The sequence below is a fragment of the Geotrypetes seraphini genome, chromosome 10 (assembly GCF_902459505.1).
Source record: "Geotrypetes seraphini chromosome 10, aGeoSer1.1, whole genome shotgun sequence".
NCBI lineage: Eukaryota > Metazoa > Chordata > Amphibia > Gymnophiona > Dermophiidae > Geotrypetes > Geotrypetes seraphini.
This window is the reverse complement of record NC_047093.1, coordinates 21,088,054-21,106,088: the sequence shown is the minus strand read 5'-3', so window position 1 is coordinate 21,106,088 and position 18,035 is coordinate 21,088,054. Positions and strand designations below refer to the sequence as shown.

The window sequence follows — 18,035 nt, the reverse complement described above, 5'->3', positions numbered from 1 at the left end:
CTCTAGCCACTCTTTATCCTCTTCTCAATTAAGACGACTGGCTGTGCTCCCTCGATCTCAAAGAGGCATACACTCACATACCGGTCAATATGACCTCCAGACGGTATCTCCGCTTCATGATCAATCAATGTCATTACCAATACAAGGTGCTACCCTTCGGTCTTGCTTCCTCTCCAAGGGTGTTCACCAAATGTCTCATTGTGGTGGCTGCATTTCTACGCTCTCACCACCTTCAGGTATTTCCTTACCTGGACGACTGGTTAATCAAGGCCACTTCCGCTCAAGCAGTACTCCTGGCCACCAACCAAACCATCCTGTTTCTGCAAATACTGGGGTTCGAGATCAATCTACCCAAATCTCATCTCATCCCCACTCAGAGACTTCAATTCATTGGAGCGATACTGGACACAATCCTCATGAGAGCATTCCTGCCATCCAACCGTCTTCAGACTCTTCAATCTCTATGTCAGCAGGTGCTTCCACAACGTTCCATCTCTGCCAAGCAAATGATGATTCTCTTGGGTCACATGGCATCCACAGTCCATGTCACACCCCTCGCACGTCTTCACCTGCGCACTCCTCAATGGACCCTTGCTACTCAGTGGTCCCAAGCGACGGATCCTTGCTCACGACACATATCTGTGACATCATCTCTTCGTCAGTCTCTACAATGGTTGGTTGGTATCCTCAAATCTATCCAGAGGTCTTCTGTTCCATCTACCTCCTCATCAACTAGTCATCACCACCGATGCCTCCCCTTATGCATGGGGAGCTCATTTGAACGAGTTCCAAACTCAAGGCCTTTGGACAGCCCAGGAAAAGAAGCATCACATCAATTTCCTGGAACTCAGAGCAATGTTTTATGCCCTCAAGGCTTTCCAACATCTTCTCTTCCCTCAAGTTCTTCTGCTGTGCACAGACAATCAAGTTGCGATGTACTACATCAACAAGCAGGGTGGAACGGGCTCTCGCCTCTTGTGCCAGGAAGCCCAGAAGATCTGGACTTGGGCCATAAATCACCATCTATTCCTGAAAGCTATTTACATTCAGGGAGAAAAGAATTCCTTAGCGGACAAGCTCAGCAGAATTCTCCAGCCTCACGAGTGGACAATCGATCCTTTCACTCTACAATCCATCTTCGCTCAATGGGGCACTCCTCAGATAGACCTCTTTGCAGCTCCTCACAATCACCAGCTGCCCCTATTCTGCTCCAGACTCTACTCTCCTCACCGTCTGGCAGCGGATGCGTTTCTCCTCGACTGGTCAAATATGTTCCTGTATGCTTTCCCTCCTCTGCCTCTCATGTTGAGAACCTTGTTCAAGCTCAAGAGGGAACGAGCCACCATGATTCTGATTGCTCCGAGGTGGCCCAGGCAGCATTGGTTCTCCCTTCTACTTCAACTCAGTTCCAGGGAACCTTTTCTTCTTCCACTGTATCCTTCTCTGCTTACACAGCATCAGGAGACCCTTCTACATCCCAACCTCCAGTCTCTGCACCTGACAGCTTGGTATCTCTCGGGCTGACTTCTCATGATACGTTTTTGTCTCAGCCTGTTCGTTCAATTCTGGATGCCTCCAGGAAACCGGCCACTCTGCAATGTTACCGTCAGAAGTGGACACGTTTTTCTTCCTGGTGTCTTCTCCATCATCATAATCCCACTTCTCTTGCAGTGGAGACCTTGTTGGATTATCTTCTTTCTTTGTCCGACTCTGGCCTCAAGTCCACTTCAATCAGAGTCCACCTCAGTGCTATTGCGGCTTTTCATGAGCCAGTCCATGGAAAACTCCTCTCAGCTCATCCCCTGGTATCCAGGTTCATGCGGGGTCTTTTCAATGTGAAACCACCTCTTAAAGCCCCTCCTGTTATCTGGGATCTCAATGTGGTTCTTTCCGCCTTAATGAAGCCTCCTTTTGAACCTTTGGCTACCTCTCCTTTCAAGTTTCTCACTTGGAAGGTACTTTTCCTTATTGCCCTTACCTCTGCCAGGAGGGTCAGTGAGCTACATGCACTAGTTGCAGATCCACCTTTTACGGTCTTTCATCATGACAAGGTGGTTCTGCGTACACATCCAAAGTTTCTCCCTAAGGTTGTCTCTGAATTCCATCTCAACCAATCCATTGTTCTGCCTGTCTTCTTTCCGAAACCTCAATCTCATTTTGGGGAACAGGCTCTACATACTTTGGATTGTAAGAGGGCTCTAGCTTACTATCTAGAGCGTACTAAACCCCACAGATCAGTTCCCCAACTCTTTCTGTCCTTTGATCCGAATAACTTGGGACGTCCTGTTTCTAAACGTACGTTGTCTAATTGGTTTGCAGCGTGCATTTCCTTCTGTTATGCTCAGACCGGACTGACACTGGAAGGTTCTGTCACGGCCCATAGAGTCCGAGCGATGGCAGCATCTGTAGCTTTCCTCCGTTCCACTCCTATTGAGGAAATCTGCAAGGCTGCTACTTGGTCCTCAGTTCATACTTTTACCTCTCATTATTGTCTGGATGCTTTCTCCAGACGGGATGGACACTTCGGCCAATCTGTTTTGCAAAATTTGTTTTCCTAATGGCCAACCTTCCCTCCATCCCTCTTTTTGTTAGCTTGGAGGTCACCCATCAGTCAAGAATATGCTGCCTGCTTGTCCTGGGATAAAGCACAGTTACTTACCGTAACAGGTGTTATCCAGGGACAGCAGGCAGATATTCTTGCGTCCCTCCCACCTCCCCGGGTTGGCTTCTTAGCTGGTTTATCCTAACTGGGGACCGCTCGCCTCTGTCGGGCGGGAAGGCACGTGCGCGGTGCGGCCTACCAGAACTTTCCAAGTTCTTAGAGTGCAATCACTCTAAAATTGTCCGTACCGGGGCTCCGTCGGTGCCGTCACCCATCAGTCAAGAATATCTGCCTGCTGTCCCTGGATAACACCTGTTACGGTAAGTAACTGTGCTTTCTGGGTTAGACTCTTTCAAATCTGTTTGTAAACTCACTTTGACTGGGCTAATTCAGTATTAAGTTTGAGGTAGCATATTCCTAGCAAATATTTTCAAGGTTTCTGTACATAATTTTACAAATGATGCAATGAAATTTAGTACCACCACTTTGTTGTGTGTATGGGGGGGAGGGTTCTCATGCTAATGAATATTTAAGCATCTAATAGACACTTGACTTATGCTTGTTTTTAACCTGTGATTTGCACTTAACATGTTAGGCACATAGAGAGGCATTTCAATAGGACATCTAAGTCAAACTTTGGATATTTTGAGAAAAAGTCCAAAAATAAGGTGGAAAAAATGCACTTTTTTTTTTTAACCACAAGATGTGTGTTTTTTTTTCCTCAAAATGGCGCAGCTAGATGTTTTGTCTACTGGATGTCTAATATCTTTTATTTATTTTTTTTGCTATTATCGAAAAAAAGATACCTAAATTAAACAATGTCCAAAACAAGCCGTTTGCATGTGTGTGGGGGGATGGGGAGGAGGGCATCATTTTTAATAGCCTGGCACATAGACATGCCAGCAGAGCAGTGGGGCACTCTAGAGGACACTGCTGTAAAATTCACATTGAGGATGCCAGATTTACATCTCACTACAATCCCAGTACGTTATATGGTGAGCCCTCCAAAACTCCCCCAAACCCTATTGTACCCACCTGTCTACCACTCCAATAGCCCTTATGCCTGCAAGAGTCACTTATATGGCAGTACAGTAGGTTTTTGGTGGGCTCACACTTTCCATCACAAGTGTACAAGTATGCTAGCCAAACTAGTCCCCTTCTCTGCAGTCCACTGCACTGCCCACCAGGCCAATCCAGAGACCTGCTTGAAGCTCTACTAGGACTGGCCATAGCATCTGAAGCTGTTATAGAGACAGACAGGTACTGTTTCTTGCAGATATGTGGGAGTGTGTGGAGGCCATCATTTCATTCTTTCAGTGGTCATCTGACCAATTGGGTGCCTTTTTTGCCCTAATTCGTTTTAAAAACAGGTCTAGCTTAAAACATCCAAATTGTGCCCTGGACGTTTTGTAAAATGTTTGATTATTGCTGTAAAACATCCAGGTGCTAATCCTGCCGAAAACACGATTCCTTAAGATTTAGATGCACTGGAGACAAAATGACCAGAAAGACGTCTTAAAGTCCATTTCAAAAATGCCTACTTGGACGTTTTCACTAGTAAGTCGTTCAAGTGCCGATTTATGCCATCTTTTGGACGTCTTATCTTTTTTGAAAATGAGCCCCATAGTCTTATTACTGATAGGCTGCGGTGGCCCCACTGTTTTGTCCAACACAGTTTCATCAGTTAGTTCTTGGGGGTGAGACTATAGATTTGGTTTTATTTGGCTCCTCCAGCCAGAAAGATTATGCTGCTCCTGCCTTTTAATCTGCTTTCCTGTTCTAATGCCCCAACATTGAAGGCCCCTGTTTTTACCTTTAGGTTCTTGTAAAGTCTGTTCTCCATAGATCTACCAGGGAAATGCAGCCACACTCATAGGTGATGTCTTCTGACAGAGCATCAGGTGCCGGAGTAGTTTTTCAGCTTAGCAATGTCTTGAGTTTGATATCTCTGGATACAAGGGGAAGCAAGATGGCGGCAGATTAGCAGCCAGCATTAGCGCTCCATCTTCCTGATTACCTATTTCTTCTTTGGACTGCCTGACTGTGATCAGAGTTCATTACCACTGTTTCTCATAATGCCACATATAAAGTGAAAGGGCTTTGTCCGGCTGAATCTCTCAGCATCTGGGCTAATGAAGATGACCATTTCATGGTCAGTACACCATCGATCTTTGGAGCTGAGCTGCCTGCTTTTACTTCGGAGGAAGGAGTTTCTGAGCTAGAGACATCTCTGTCTCCTCCGTTTACCCTGCCCTCACCATGCCCAGAATTCAGCAACAGTACTGCGGCTCCAATCCAGAGAGGATTGTTGCAGATGCGCAGTGAGGGAGCTGTGCTGGAACCAGACGCCGACACTTGGATCAATCAGGGAGCACGAGAAAGCAGCTCCCCCGCGGTGGTGACACTGGACAGAATCTGAAGTATGCTGCAAAGGCTGGAAGCCGCTGTAACTAAATCAACTAGAGTTTTCAACGGTCTTGAATAAAACTGATGACTTAATGCTATCAGTAGAGTCTATTAGAAAGGAGACTACCAACAGGCTTGACCTGATGAATAAAGAAATATCTTCATTCCAAAATTTAACGGAAGTTTTAGTCAAGGATAAACTATATATTCAAAGGAAAATTGAACAAATCAAAAATTTTAACAGAAGGTTAAATCTCAGGTTATTCAATTTTCCTAAAGCAGCAGGGGTAACACCTGGCAATATGTTCAAAAAATATGTGACAGAAATTTTCTAACATTTCCAACAGAAACAATTTCTCCTATAAACCAAATGTATTATCTTCCTGAAGAAAAGAAGCCAGAAAACTCCCCTGAAGTTGAGAATTTACAACCTATTGATATGAATAATTATCTGAATTTCTGGAAAGATCCTTAGTAGAAATTGAATCTCGTTCTACTCTTTTTGTCTCATACTTATGGGGAATTTAGGAGACACCTAAAACATATCTGTTCCTGAAGTACTTAGGTAGCTGATTTGCACAATCTTTCCCACAATAACTGATCTCTAGAGCTGTTAGTCACTAGTTTTCAACTTTGTTAGTTCTACTCAATTTGTAGCATTTTTAATCATTGTAAACCGCATAGAACTTCACGGTCCTGCGGTATATAAATTGTTATTATTTGAACAAGATTTAAATGCTGTAATGCGTATGTTTGGGGGGTTTTTTTTTTCATTTTTCTCAAGCTTTATTTCTTGGACAAAGAATTTAGGTCTTTCCTGATGTGACTAAGACAACCCAAGAACGCAGGAAACTATTTTTGAATATGAGACAAGAAGTTAAAACTTTGGGGGCTACATTCCTGTTAAGCTATCCATGTAAATGTCTTGTCATATAAAATACACTTTTTTTGCTCCTGAGCAGCTTCGAGCCTTTCTGGATTCTAAGAAGTTGATCCAGAAAGTGCAGGGGTAGTTTAAATTTAGATAATGTTATAACCCGCTAAGCTTATTACCTAATTAGTATATATTTGTTGAAGATCTCCTTATCTTTCTTTTCTTTCCTCAGAGTAAATTGTGGTCTGAGGAAGAGATTACAGTTTTCTTCTTTTTGGGATATTATAATATTCTTTTCTTTTGGTTAAATACCTTATTCTCTGTATTTCCTGCACAAATGGATGCTTGTAAATTTATTGATAAAGCAAATAAATAAAATAAAAAGTTTGACATCTGTGCACATGCGTAGGAATTCCCTTGCTGCCTTGGTCTCTCCCTCCTCCCCCTCAGTTCATTACAAAGCTAAATGAAGGGAGACATGTAGTGCTGAGAGGATGGTGTGCCTGCATATCCCTGTTGTCTACAGAGAACTCCTGTTAACAGATAAGCCACTTTGCTTTCTCAGATGACCAAGAACTTTAATACAAAGGTAGTGTACTGTTTCTGGGCTCGGATTTCCTTTGAATAGCAGGATATGCAATCCTAGAACCTTTTGTATGGGTGGGCATGCTCATTTTCTGTACTTACTGAGTTGTAATGTTTCTCTGTCTGCATTTTAAGTCTCTTCTGGACGATAAGGGTTTGACGGAAGTGACTGATGCTGCGAAGCAGATCTTGGATGCTGTGAGCAGCGGGAAGTACAAAGAAGCCACGACACTCTGGAGTCAAATGGAAGATATTATCACGAACGTGAGCTGGGTTTCCATTCATTCCAATATGCTATGGGGAAAAAAGTTTACGGGGTCAAAAACAGCACATGTCTGGCACTGTGGACACTTGGCATGCTTGGCAGGAGACGGCAAGACACTGTGACAATTTCAACAACAACCTTGCCATCTTAATCCTTAGAGTGGACCAGATTCAGTAAATTGGGCTCAAATTTAGGTACCAGGAAAAACTACACTAAGGGCTCCTTTTACTAAGGTGCGCTAGCGTTTTTAGCGCACGCACAAGATTAGCACGCGCTAGCCAAAAAATTACCGCCTGCTCTAAAGGAGGTGGTAGCGGATAGCGCGCACGGCATTTTAGCGCGCGTTTGTAAAAGGAGCCCTAAGTGCTATTCTTTGAAGGGTGCTCTGGACTGAGTGTTCTTTGTAGAATGGCGCTAAATGCGGATTTCCACGCCAACTTTGGGCATGAGGACTTCTGAAACCTGGTATAAATTCTATAATACTGTGCCCAGATTTGGGAATGCCCCTGACCCACCCATGGTCATGCCCCCTTTCAAGTGGTGTATGAGGCAATTTAGACCCACCATGTTATAGGATAGCATATAGGCAGACCATAAGTCCTAATTAGTGCTAATTAATGTCAATAATTGTCAGTAGCTTGTTATCTAATTTGCACACGGATCTGGGTTCCATACCCAAATTTTCACAACCTATATAGAATTGGGGGGGCATATGCTTACTGGCAATTGGAGGAGGGGCGTATGTGTGTGTATTTTTTAATTTGTTAGGATTTATATACCACCTTTTTGAAAAAGAAATTCACTCCAGGAGGCATAAGTCATTGTCTTGTTTTATAGAAGAAGGTATTCTGAAGGGAAATGGGGATATGGCCTGGAAACATGTGGTTTGTTTTAGTTGGTGCTGGGAAAGGCAGTACTGTAGAAAGAATTGGTGACTCTGGAAGGCTGATTCTCTGCTATCTGATTTTGGTTAGTAACATTCAGTACTCCTAATGTGTCTGCTAGAAGCCTTCGGGCATTAAGCTCAAAATACCAGCGTATCGTACAAAACTTCATTTCCAAAAGGTTTATGTGGTTTCACTTGTCAAATTTAAATCAAAAGCCCTGCCATTGTCACTAGAAATCTATGCTAAATTCTCTCTGAAATCTTGGCATCAATTTGTGAATATCAAGCTAACATTAAAACTTCTCTTCAAATTTCAGAACACAGATGGAGTCAATTTTTATAACATACTAACCAAGGATTCACCAGAAACTAAGGAATTAAAATTTGACAATCTCATGCTGGGTAAGATGTGTGGTTAGAGGGAGCATGGGGGTATGTAGACAGGATATAGATGGAGAAATGGAATGAACCAATTTAATCCTGAATTACCCCTCCCCCCTCCTTTTTTTTTTTTTTTTTTTTTACAAAGCTCTGGTAGCTGCCATGCGGCAACTGCTCTATTGCTATTGGATGTTGGAGCGAATACCACAGCTTTGTAAAAGGAACCCAAAGACTTTAATTAGATTTATGTGTGAAAATCAAAAATATAAGTGAAAGCCAGATAAGCAAAGATTTATTTTCCAGTTGTCAGGTGAAAACATAGTATATCAGACCTTGAACTTTTTATATCAAGAGAAACTTGCTTGTGGGTTTTAAGTAGAAATGATTCATGGTTCTAATTCTCCCATGGAGGAATTTGCCTTCAAGAGCTATCAGCAATGCCCAAACTCAGTGGGGAAACCTGCTGGCTCCATTTTCTTCAGGATGGGCTGATCAGTCCTGGATTTTAAACCTCCTCTCACCACACCACCACTGCTTGTGTGGATTTTTGGTCCTGCTGTCCTTTGTGTTAGATTACATTACATTACAGATTTCTATTCCGCCATTACCTTTCGGTTCAAAGCGGATTACAAAAAGAGTTATGGAAGAAGGGTTACAACATTAGATCAGAGAAGGTTTCCAAGAGAGGGAAAAGTAGAATCTGGGGTTAGGGAGGGGATGGTAAGAGGGGGGTTAAGCTTTATCATGGTATTAAGCTTTATTAAGGGATTTCTTGAAGAGTATAGTTTTTATTTCCTTTCTGAACATCTTGTAGCCTGGGGTTGTTGTCAATAGGTTGGAGACTTGGTTGTCTATCTTAGCTGCCTGAGTGGCCAGTAGTCTGTTGTATAGTTTTTTCTGTTTTACTTCTTTGATTGGGGGGTAAGTGAATGGGGTGTGTGTTTTTCTATGCCTGGTAGAGGTGGTTTGGATGAGGCGGTCGTTTAGGTAGGTTGGGCTGTCTCCATTTATAGTTTTAAATAGTATACAGTAGAATTTAAATTGTATTCTTTACTGGATTGGAAGCCAATGAGAATTGATGAATGCCTCAGTAATGTGATCATGTTTTTTCAATGAATAGACGAGTCTCAGAGCTGTATTCTGAATTGTCTGTGGTTGTTTAATCATTATTGCAGGGCAGGGGAGGTAGAGGATGTTGCAATAGTCTAGGATACTTAGGATTAGAGATTGTACTAGGAGCTGAAATTGTGTTTTTTCGAAGAATTTTCGGACTTGTCTAAGGTTTCTCATAACTGCGAAAGATTTCTGTATTGTTTTGTTAATTTGTGGTTGCATGGTGCAGCCTCTGTCAATAGTCATACCTAGAAGTTTTAGGGTGGTTTGCAAAGGGTAGTTGATAGAGTTGATTTCTAAGTTGGTTATGGTTGGAATTTTGTTATTTTCTAGGAGGATGAATTTAGTTTTGTCTGGGTTGAGTTTCAGTTTGTGGTCTTCCATCCAAGTCGTAACTGTAGCTAGAGTTCTGTGTAGTGTGTCTGACATTAAGAGCATTGGTTGGTTGAAAGGAATGAGGATGGGGATGTCATCAGCATAGCTATAAGAGGATAGGCCTTGTTTGTTCAGGTAAACGCCAAGAGAGGCCATATATAGGTTGAAGAGAGTAGGGGACAGTGGGGACCCTTGTGGAACGCCGCAGGGGTTGGACCAAGGTTTGGATTTTTCTTTGTCTGATTTTACTTTGTATGTTCTGGATTTTAAGAAACCTTCAAACCATGAGTATACTTTATCTGAGATGCCTATTGAGTCCAAGATTTGCTGTAGGATGTTATGGTCTACTAGGTCAAATGCCGCCGTCAGGTCCAACTGTATGAGCAGCATTTTTTTTCCAATGCTGAGGTGTTGTCTTGCTGTGTCGATAAGGGAGCCTAGTAGTGTCTTTGTGCTGAAGTTAGTTCTGAAGCCAGATTGCATGGGATGGAGTAAGTTATGGTCCTCGAGATAGTTGGTGAGGAATTTGGCTACTAATCCTTCTGTTAGTTTGATATATAGAGGTATTGAGGCTATTGGTCTGTAGTTGGATGAGAGGTCTGTTGGTCCTTTTGGGTCTTTTAAGATTGGGGTGATGATGATTTCGCTGAGGTCATTCGGGAAAATGCCATCTGTGAGCATGGTTTGTATCCAGTGTAGGAGTAAAGTGCGGAACTTAGTGCTCGCTGATGATAGGAGATATGGCGGGCAGTGGTTGAGTTCACATGATGCGTGGCTGTACTTATTGTAGAGTTTGTTGAATTCGGTCCAATGTATCTTAGGGAATTGGGACCAAGATCTGTCTGCAGCACAAGATTCATTTTCTGTGGGGAGTATTGTGACTTCGAGTAGGTGGGTTAGGTTACTAATGAGAGTAGCTCTGGTGTTTGTAATTTTATTCTTGAAGTGTTCAGCTAGGAGGGAGGCTGAAGGGGAGGAGTTATTGTTAGTGGTCAAATAGGGTATGGTTCCTTCCTCCGTGCAGTAGAGTTGCATAGGACTGGATTATATGCTAGAGAAACCATTGAATAGGGCTGAAAGTGGTCCCTAAATAATGGGAGTGAGTAGCCTAGTATTAATCTTTATTTTTTTGCTAAGATACCTTGCTGGCTTGGCTTACTCTGTAGTTACCCACAAGAGGGCTTGGAAATGATACTGGGCCCTGCTTGATCTTAAAACTGTTGAAACAAAAGTTGAGATCTATATCATACCTGACACATTATTCTGTCAGATTCTCACTTTTAAAGATAATTACATTATGAATCTAAATGAGTGGAGGGGCATAATCAAAAAAAGCGTCTTAAGTCCCCTTTTGGCCTAAGTCCCTAAACGTTCAACACAGAAGCAGGGAAAGTGTCCATAACCAAAACAAACATCCATGTTTTGATTATGGCCTTCCTCTGCCTAAACGCCTAATCTCCACTACGTCTACAAGTACCCCCACAGCACGTCTACACTTTTTAGCCATAATGAAACAAAAACACGCCTAGACCACAAAACGTCCAACAGAAGGGCTTTTAGGCGAAGGAGGAGCCAGTCCTTCACCTAAAAGCTGGATTCTGTAACCGGTGCCTGTCAAAAACAACACCAGTTACAGAATCCCCCCCCAACGATCTAGGCAGGAGGGTGCCCAAGCCCTCCTGCCATGTCAAACCGCGACCCCCCCCCCTCCCGACAACATCGGGGCAAGAGGGAGCTCAAGCCCTCTTACCCTCCCCGACACGATCGAGGCAAGAGGGAGCTCAAACCCTCTTGCCCCAACCAACCGCAGCACCCCCGACACGATCGGGGCAAGAGGGAGCCCAAGCCCTCTTGCCCCACCAACTCCCCGACAATATCGGGCCAGGAGGGAGCCCAAGCCCTCCTGGCCCTGGCGACCCCCCCCCCCCCCCCGCTAGTTGTTTGGGCCAGAAGGGAGCCCAAACCCTCCTGGCCCAGCCGATCCTGCCCCCCCCCCCCCCCCCCCGACAACATCGGGCCAGGAGGGAGCCCAAACCCTCCTGGCCACGGCGATCCCCACCCCTCACTACATTACGGGCAGGAGGGATCCCAGGCCCTTCTGCCCTCGACTGTAAACCCCCCTCCCCCCAACGACCGCCCCCCCAGCCGACCCGCGACCCCCCTGGCTGACCCCCACGACACCCCCACCCCCCTTCCCCGTACCTTTGGTTTAGTTGGCCGGACAGACGGGAGCCAAACCCACCTGTCCGGCAGGCAGCCAACGACGGAATGAGGCCGGATTGGCCCTTCCGTCCCAAAGCCCCGCCTACTGGTCACGGCAGTTCGGGTAGAAGAGTGATGGCATCGCGGTAGGAGATATGAGGCATCTCTCCTGCCGCGATGGTTAGGTTGCCGGGCCGCTGAACTGATGGCGCCAGCGGCCATCAGTTCAGCGGCCCGTTTTTCGGCACTTAGATCTGTTTTTATTTCGTCTAAGTGAAAAAGGTCTAAGTGCCGACTAAACTATTAATTATACCTGTTGTACGGCTAGGTGTAGGTCGGCCCACCTCCCACCCACTGCCCGCCCTTTCCCCTCCTCTAAACACACCTCTTTTCTCTCTGTGCATTTAGAGGCAGGGAAAAGGCCTAAGTTGGTTTTATATACATCTAAAAACCAGCTTTGGTTATGGGTACTTGGACGATCAGGCTTTTTGATCGTCCAAATAGCCATTTAGGACACTTTTTAGACATTTTTTTTAATTATTATTACCCCCATAGTGTACAGATGGGTAGTAGCTGTATTTCTGAAATCTCACCAATGGATTGTACCTCTCGGTTTTAAATTTCCTGGTTGACTTTTATGTTTAGCGATACTTTACCTGCATCATGTGAATCCTTTGCAAAACATCAACCTGGATGAACTGATGAATGGACCCATCCGAGCGCATCTGAGCATAATTCCTGACAAAGTCGTATGGGGAGGTAATTGCTCTACCTAGTACTGAGAGAGAGAGACCAGTTCCACTTAAGAATTGTACCAAACCTTTAATAAGACTGGATAACCCTGTGCTTTGTGTTAATGGGCATTCATAGTATGACTAGTCACAAAACTAATATGTATAGTGGAAATGTTTAGACAAATGGCTAAAGTCCCAGGTATCTCATTAGGCAATACCAGGGCTGAAGTAAAGGTTTCTCCATTTATTTATTGGGATTTATTAACTGCGTTTATTAAGAGATTTACCCAAGGCAGTGTGCAGCAGGTACAGTTAACTTATATTGTTAACAAGATTTTAAGTTTTTAATACTAATAAAATGACTGAATATACGAATAAAATTCAATCAGTGAGGTAAACTTGGACATAGCAAATGGAAACTTAGGGCTAGATTCACTAAGCCCATGGACCTGATCCGATCTATGGCCAGGGGACTGATTCACGAAGCGTTCTCATACAAATGGGGGCAATCGGAGGCACATCCCAAACCGACTGCACGGATCGCTGGAGAGCAATCCTGACACATGCGCAGACCATCTTCTTGGCCTGTAGATGGTCTGCTCATGCGCTTGCTCTCCGTGAAGTCTGCAGTGTTCGGCATCAAAATATATTAGTAACATAGAAACATAGAGTATGACGGCAGAAAAGGGCCGTCGACCCAACAAGTCTGCCCATCCGAAGAACCCTTCCTCAACAAGAACCCTCTTTTTTAAGCATTTTCCTGGAGCGAATCTACATGTCTATTCCATCGTCCCTTGAAGTCGAGTGCGTTACTGGCCTCAACTACCTGACGTAGAAGACCATTCCATCGATCAACCACTCTTTCGGTGAAGAAGTATTTCCTGATGTCACCACAAAATCTCCCACCCTTGAGTTTGAGCGGATGCCCTCTGGTTGCCGTGGGACCCGTAAGGAATAAGATATCTTCCTCCACCTCAATACGGCCCGTAAGATACTTGAATGTCTCTATCATGTCACCCCTTTCTCTGTGTTCTTCGAGAGAATATAACTGCAGCCTGCTTAGACCTTCTTCATATGGGAGATCCTTAAGTCCTGAGACCATCTTAGTGGCTATACGCTGAACTGACTCCATTCTCTTCACATCCTTTTGATAATGTGGCCTCCAAAACTGAACACAGTACTCCAGATGAGGTCTCACCATCGACCTGTACATAACGGCATTATGACTTCAGGCTTACGGCTGATAAAACTCCGGATGCATCCTAGCATTTGTCTAGCCTTAGCTGAAGCTTTCTCCACCTGATTGGCAGTTTTCATATCTTCACTAATGATTACAACCAGGTCTCGTTCTGCGATGGTTCTTGTTAAGTTTTCACCATTCAGGGTGTATGTTCTGCAGAGGTTATTGCTACCAAGGTGCATCACCTTACACTTTTTGGCATTAAAACTCAGTTACCAAGTATTAGACCATTGTTCCAGTAAAAGTAGGTCCTGCCTCATAGTGTCTGGCACAGTTGCCCAGATGAAGGATAAGGGGAGCCCAGATGAAGGATGTGGCGGTGGTGGCGAAATTAAACAAGCAACCACCAGCTTACTCCTCTGAAAACAAACAAAATACAACCCTCCCAACCCTGGTGCCGTTTAAAATCCCCATGACTTCGGTTTTCCTTGTGTAGTTTCTTCCACTTTGTGGTAACCCCTGAGGCATAACAGTCACGGATTGGGGCCGAAAGCGGCACAGCTAGGTAACAGTGGCTGGCACAGATATCCATCTGCTGCCAAATGAAGGGGAAAACAAGTCAAAACAAAAACCTACACTTGAGGTCCGTGCCGCCCCTACACTCTTGCTCTCTGCTGCCCTTCCCCGCAGTGCAGTCCCTTTTTAAAACCACGGGCTCGCTCTGCAGGGAAGGGTGGCAGAGAGCAGGAGAGTTTGTTATTCTTTGCATTTTCTATTCATGGCCTGGGATCCTTAATGCTCTTCAATGGGCTTTCACGTTCTAGCTGGCAAATGAAGCCTAGATCTGCAAAGGGAAATAACTAGGGCCAGGGTTTGAAGTGATCTTAAGAGACGAGCAGGGAAGCATGGCGGAATAGAGCAGGGCGCTTTTGGATGGTTTCAGGGCTGCAGAGCTGGGATTTCAGGCAGAGAGTAGGACGTTTGGAAAGGATGTGAGCGACTAGTCCCCAGCAGTCACTTGTTTTTGGATCGGCCAGCCCAGTTGGTGTGCCTGAAAATGTTTAGTGAATCGCTGCCTTTCTACATTTGCATGCCATTTCCCTGATTTGCATGCACAGATCGGGGTGGACAGGATAGGCCAGAAGGTTAGTGAATCGGGTCGGGGTCGCAAAGTGGTCAGGACACAATTAGTGTCCTTAGTGAATCTAGCCCTTAGTAATAGGACTAATATGAGACTGTATCAGAAATACACACATTTAACAGCATTACAGAATAATCATCATTTAACAAGTGATTAATTGCTAGTATGGCGTGGTTAACAAGTGAGGCGAAAGAAGCTATTGGAGCCAAAAGAAAATCATTCAGAAAGTGGAAGAAGGATCCAACTGAAAATAATTGTAAACAGCACAAGGAATGGCATGTCAAATGCAAGGTGCTAATAAGGAAGGCAAAGAGAGACATTGAAAAAAAAAGATTACGCTGGAATCAAAAACATACGGTGAAAACATTTTTTAGGTATATATTTTATTTTTTTTTTATTTATTAATTTTCCATTCTTACAGCAATTAATTCACATATAATATAATTAATTATTACATAACATTTGTAATTACAATCAATACATCATATCATAAATAATAAATCCCTTCCCTTTTTTCAATTCTTATTTCCAAAAATTATACAAATCCCTCCCCAATCCTATATATCTACTACCAATGTGCTAAGAAATCTGATCAGTAGAATAATTAGTCAATGGTTGCCATATTTTCTTAAAATTATGAAGATTCCCTTGTTGTAACGCTATTACTTTTTCCATTTTGTATATATGACAGACAGAGTTCCACCAGAATGTATAATTTAATTTGGTATAGTCATTCCAATTTTGAGTTATTTGTTGCATGGCGACTCCTGTCAATATTAATAGCAGCTTATTATTATTTGCTGAGATCGGACTCTGAGTTCTCATTGCAGTGCCAAATAGTATGGTGTCATATGAGAGTCCTACATGATTTTCTAATAACTTATTAATTTGGGGCCAAATTAAATTCCAAAAGGCATTTACACAGGGACAGAAAAAAATTAAATGATCTAACGTCCCTACTTCTATTCTACAATGCCAGCATCTATTGGATCTAGTACTATCTATCTTTTGCAGGCGCGTAGGGGTCCATAACACTCTATGTAACAAGAACATCCATGTTTGATTCATAGATGCTGACCTTGTAGACCTTAATCTCCACGACCAAAATCGTGGCCATTGAGAAGCAGAAATTGTCTGTCCAATCTCAATACTCCAAATATCCCTAAGTCCAGTTTTCTTTTTTTTATTTAAAAATCCATATAACAATTTATACCATTTTGCGGCTTGGTGACCCCAAAAATCCGCCTGGAAACATAAAACCTGCAGACTATATTGAGTATTAAGATCTTTCCAATCAGGGAACCCTGCCTGAATGGCCTGCTTCAATTGCATCCATTTAAAATATTGTGTTTTATTTAAACCGAATTTATTTTGCAATTGTGAAAAACTAAGCATTGATCCTTCTGAAATGACATCATTCAATGTCCGTATACCTGCAATTATCCATTGTTTCCAGATGATCTTAAATCCGCCAATCTTGATCCTGGAGTTTACCCAAATAGATTGATCTAGTGATTTAGCTATTGGTTCTGGTGATAGATTACTGATATATCTTAATGTTTTCCAAGTATCTAATAAAATTCTGTTATCTTTGTATCTTCTAGGCATTGTTATACTAATTAAATGTTCTAAATGTAATGGGAACAGGAGCCGCCATTCTAAATATAACCAATCTGGTACATTCTCCATGAGATCTGGGAGGATCCAATACATACCCTGTCTTAGAATATAGGCTTGATGGTACCTATAAAAATTTGGAAAATTTACCCCTCCCTCCACAATTGGTCTTTGTAATGATACTAAAGCAATTCTGGGTCTTTTCCCAAACCAAACAAATTTTGTAAGAAGATTGTTTAATTTTTTATAAAATGACCCCTGAAAAAATATTGGTATCATACTCATTTGGTAGCAAACCACAGGCAATATCATCATTTTAATTGTTTGAACTCTTCCCCACCAAGAAAGATGTAAAGGATTCCATTGCTCACACATTTCTGTTATTTTTCTTAATAAAAGTTTTTCATTTTCTTTGACTGTATCTTCAATAGTATTTTTGATAATAATTCCTAAGTATTTTAAACCATCATCTTTCCAGATAAATGAATATGAATCAAATAATCCTTTGGTACAATGAACATTAATTGGAAGAACTTCAGATTTACTCCAATTAATTTTATATCCAGAAAATTTACCAAATTTCTCTAACAGATTAAGCAAACATGGAATAGTATTCCCCGGTTCTCTTAAATATAATAAAATATCATCTGCATAAGCAGAAAGTTTAAATTCCCAGTTGGAGATTGGGATTCCTTTTATCTCCTTAGTTTGATTAATTGCAATTAATAAGGGTTCCAGAACAACATCAAAAAGTAAGGGGGACAAAGGACATCCTTGTCTAACTCCCCTACGCAAGTTAAATCTATCTGAAAAATTATTATTATTAATATATAATCTTGCACCAGGAGAGTTATACAATGTCTGAATCATTTTAATAAAACCGGGGCCTATACCAAACCATTCTAAAGCTTGATACATAAAACTCCATTCCACTCTATCAAAAGCTTTTTCTGCATCTAAAGATACTAGAAAAGCTGGATCATTAATATTTTTTGCTAAATTTAATGAGTGAAATGCTAGTCTAGTATTATTTGATGAATGTCTTTTAGCAATAAATCCTGTTTGGTGTACATCAATAATAAAAGGAAGAGCTTTTGCCAATCTTATTGCTAATACTTTAGCAATCACTTTACCATCCACATTTAATAAAGAGATAGGCCTGTAATTTGAAACCAAAGTAGGATCCCTGTTTGGTTTTGGTAAGACAATAATTACTGAATCAGCCATAGTACCCGATATATTTCCATTATTCATTTGATACTGATACAAATTTAATAGATATGGTAAAATAATGTTTTGAAATGATTTATAAAATTCAACAGTATAACCATCACCACCCGGAGCGGATCCAACTCTAAGAGACTTCAATGCTGATTCTATTTCTTTTAAAGATATAGGCTCTTCTAAACTTCTTTTTGTATGATCCGGAACATTTGGCCCAATAAATGAATTTAAGAAATTTAATCCATCTTGTTCTTTATTTTCATAAGATTCAGAAGAATATAAATCTTTGTAAAAATCAAGAAAATGTGTTAAAATGTCTTTAGTGTTAGTTTGTGTATTACCTTGTATATCTTTAATTGCAATAATCTTAGATTTTCTTTTCTTTGCTTTAAGAAAATTTGCTAATAATCTTCCAGCTTTATTTGAATTACCATAGAATTGAACTTGTCT

At 42.2% G+C, this 18,035-nt stretch overlaps 1 protein-coding gene across 3 annotated transcripts in view; it reads left to right on the top strand.

The window, feature by feature from the left end:
* Positions 1–18,035, top strand: part of SCPEP1 (serine carboxypeptidase 1) — an 87,150-nt gene that overhangs the window by 45,323 nt on the left and 23,792 nt on the right. For all 3 annotated transcript variants that reach the window (XM_033960035.1, XM_033960037.1, XM_033960036.1), the window contains exons 8-10: positions 6,603–6,731; positions 7,936–8,020; positions 12,335–12,448. In XM_033960035.1, coding sequence (XP_033815926.1) covers positions 6,603–6,731; positions 7,936–8,020; positions 12,335–12,448 — 328 coding nt within the window. The remainder of the gene's footprint in view (positions 1–6,602; positions 6,732–7,935; positions 8,021–12,334; positions 12,449–18,035) is intronic.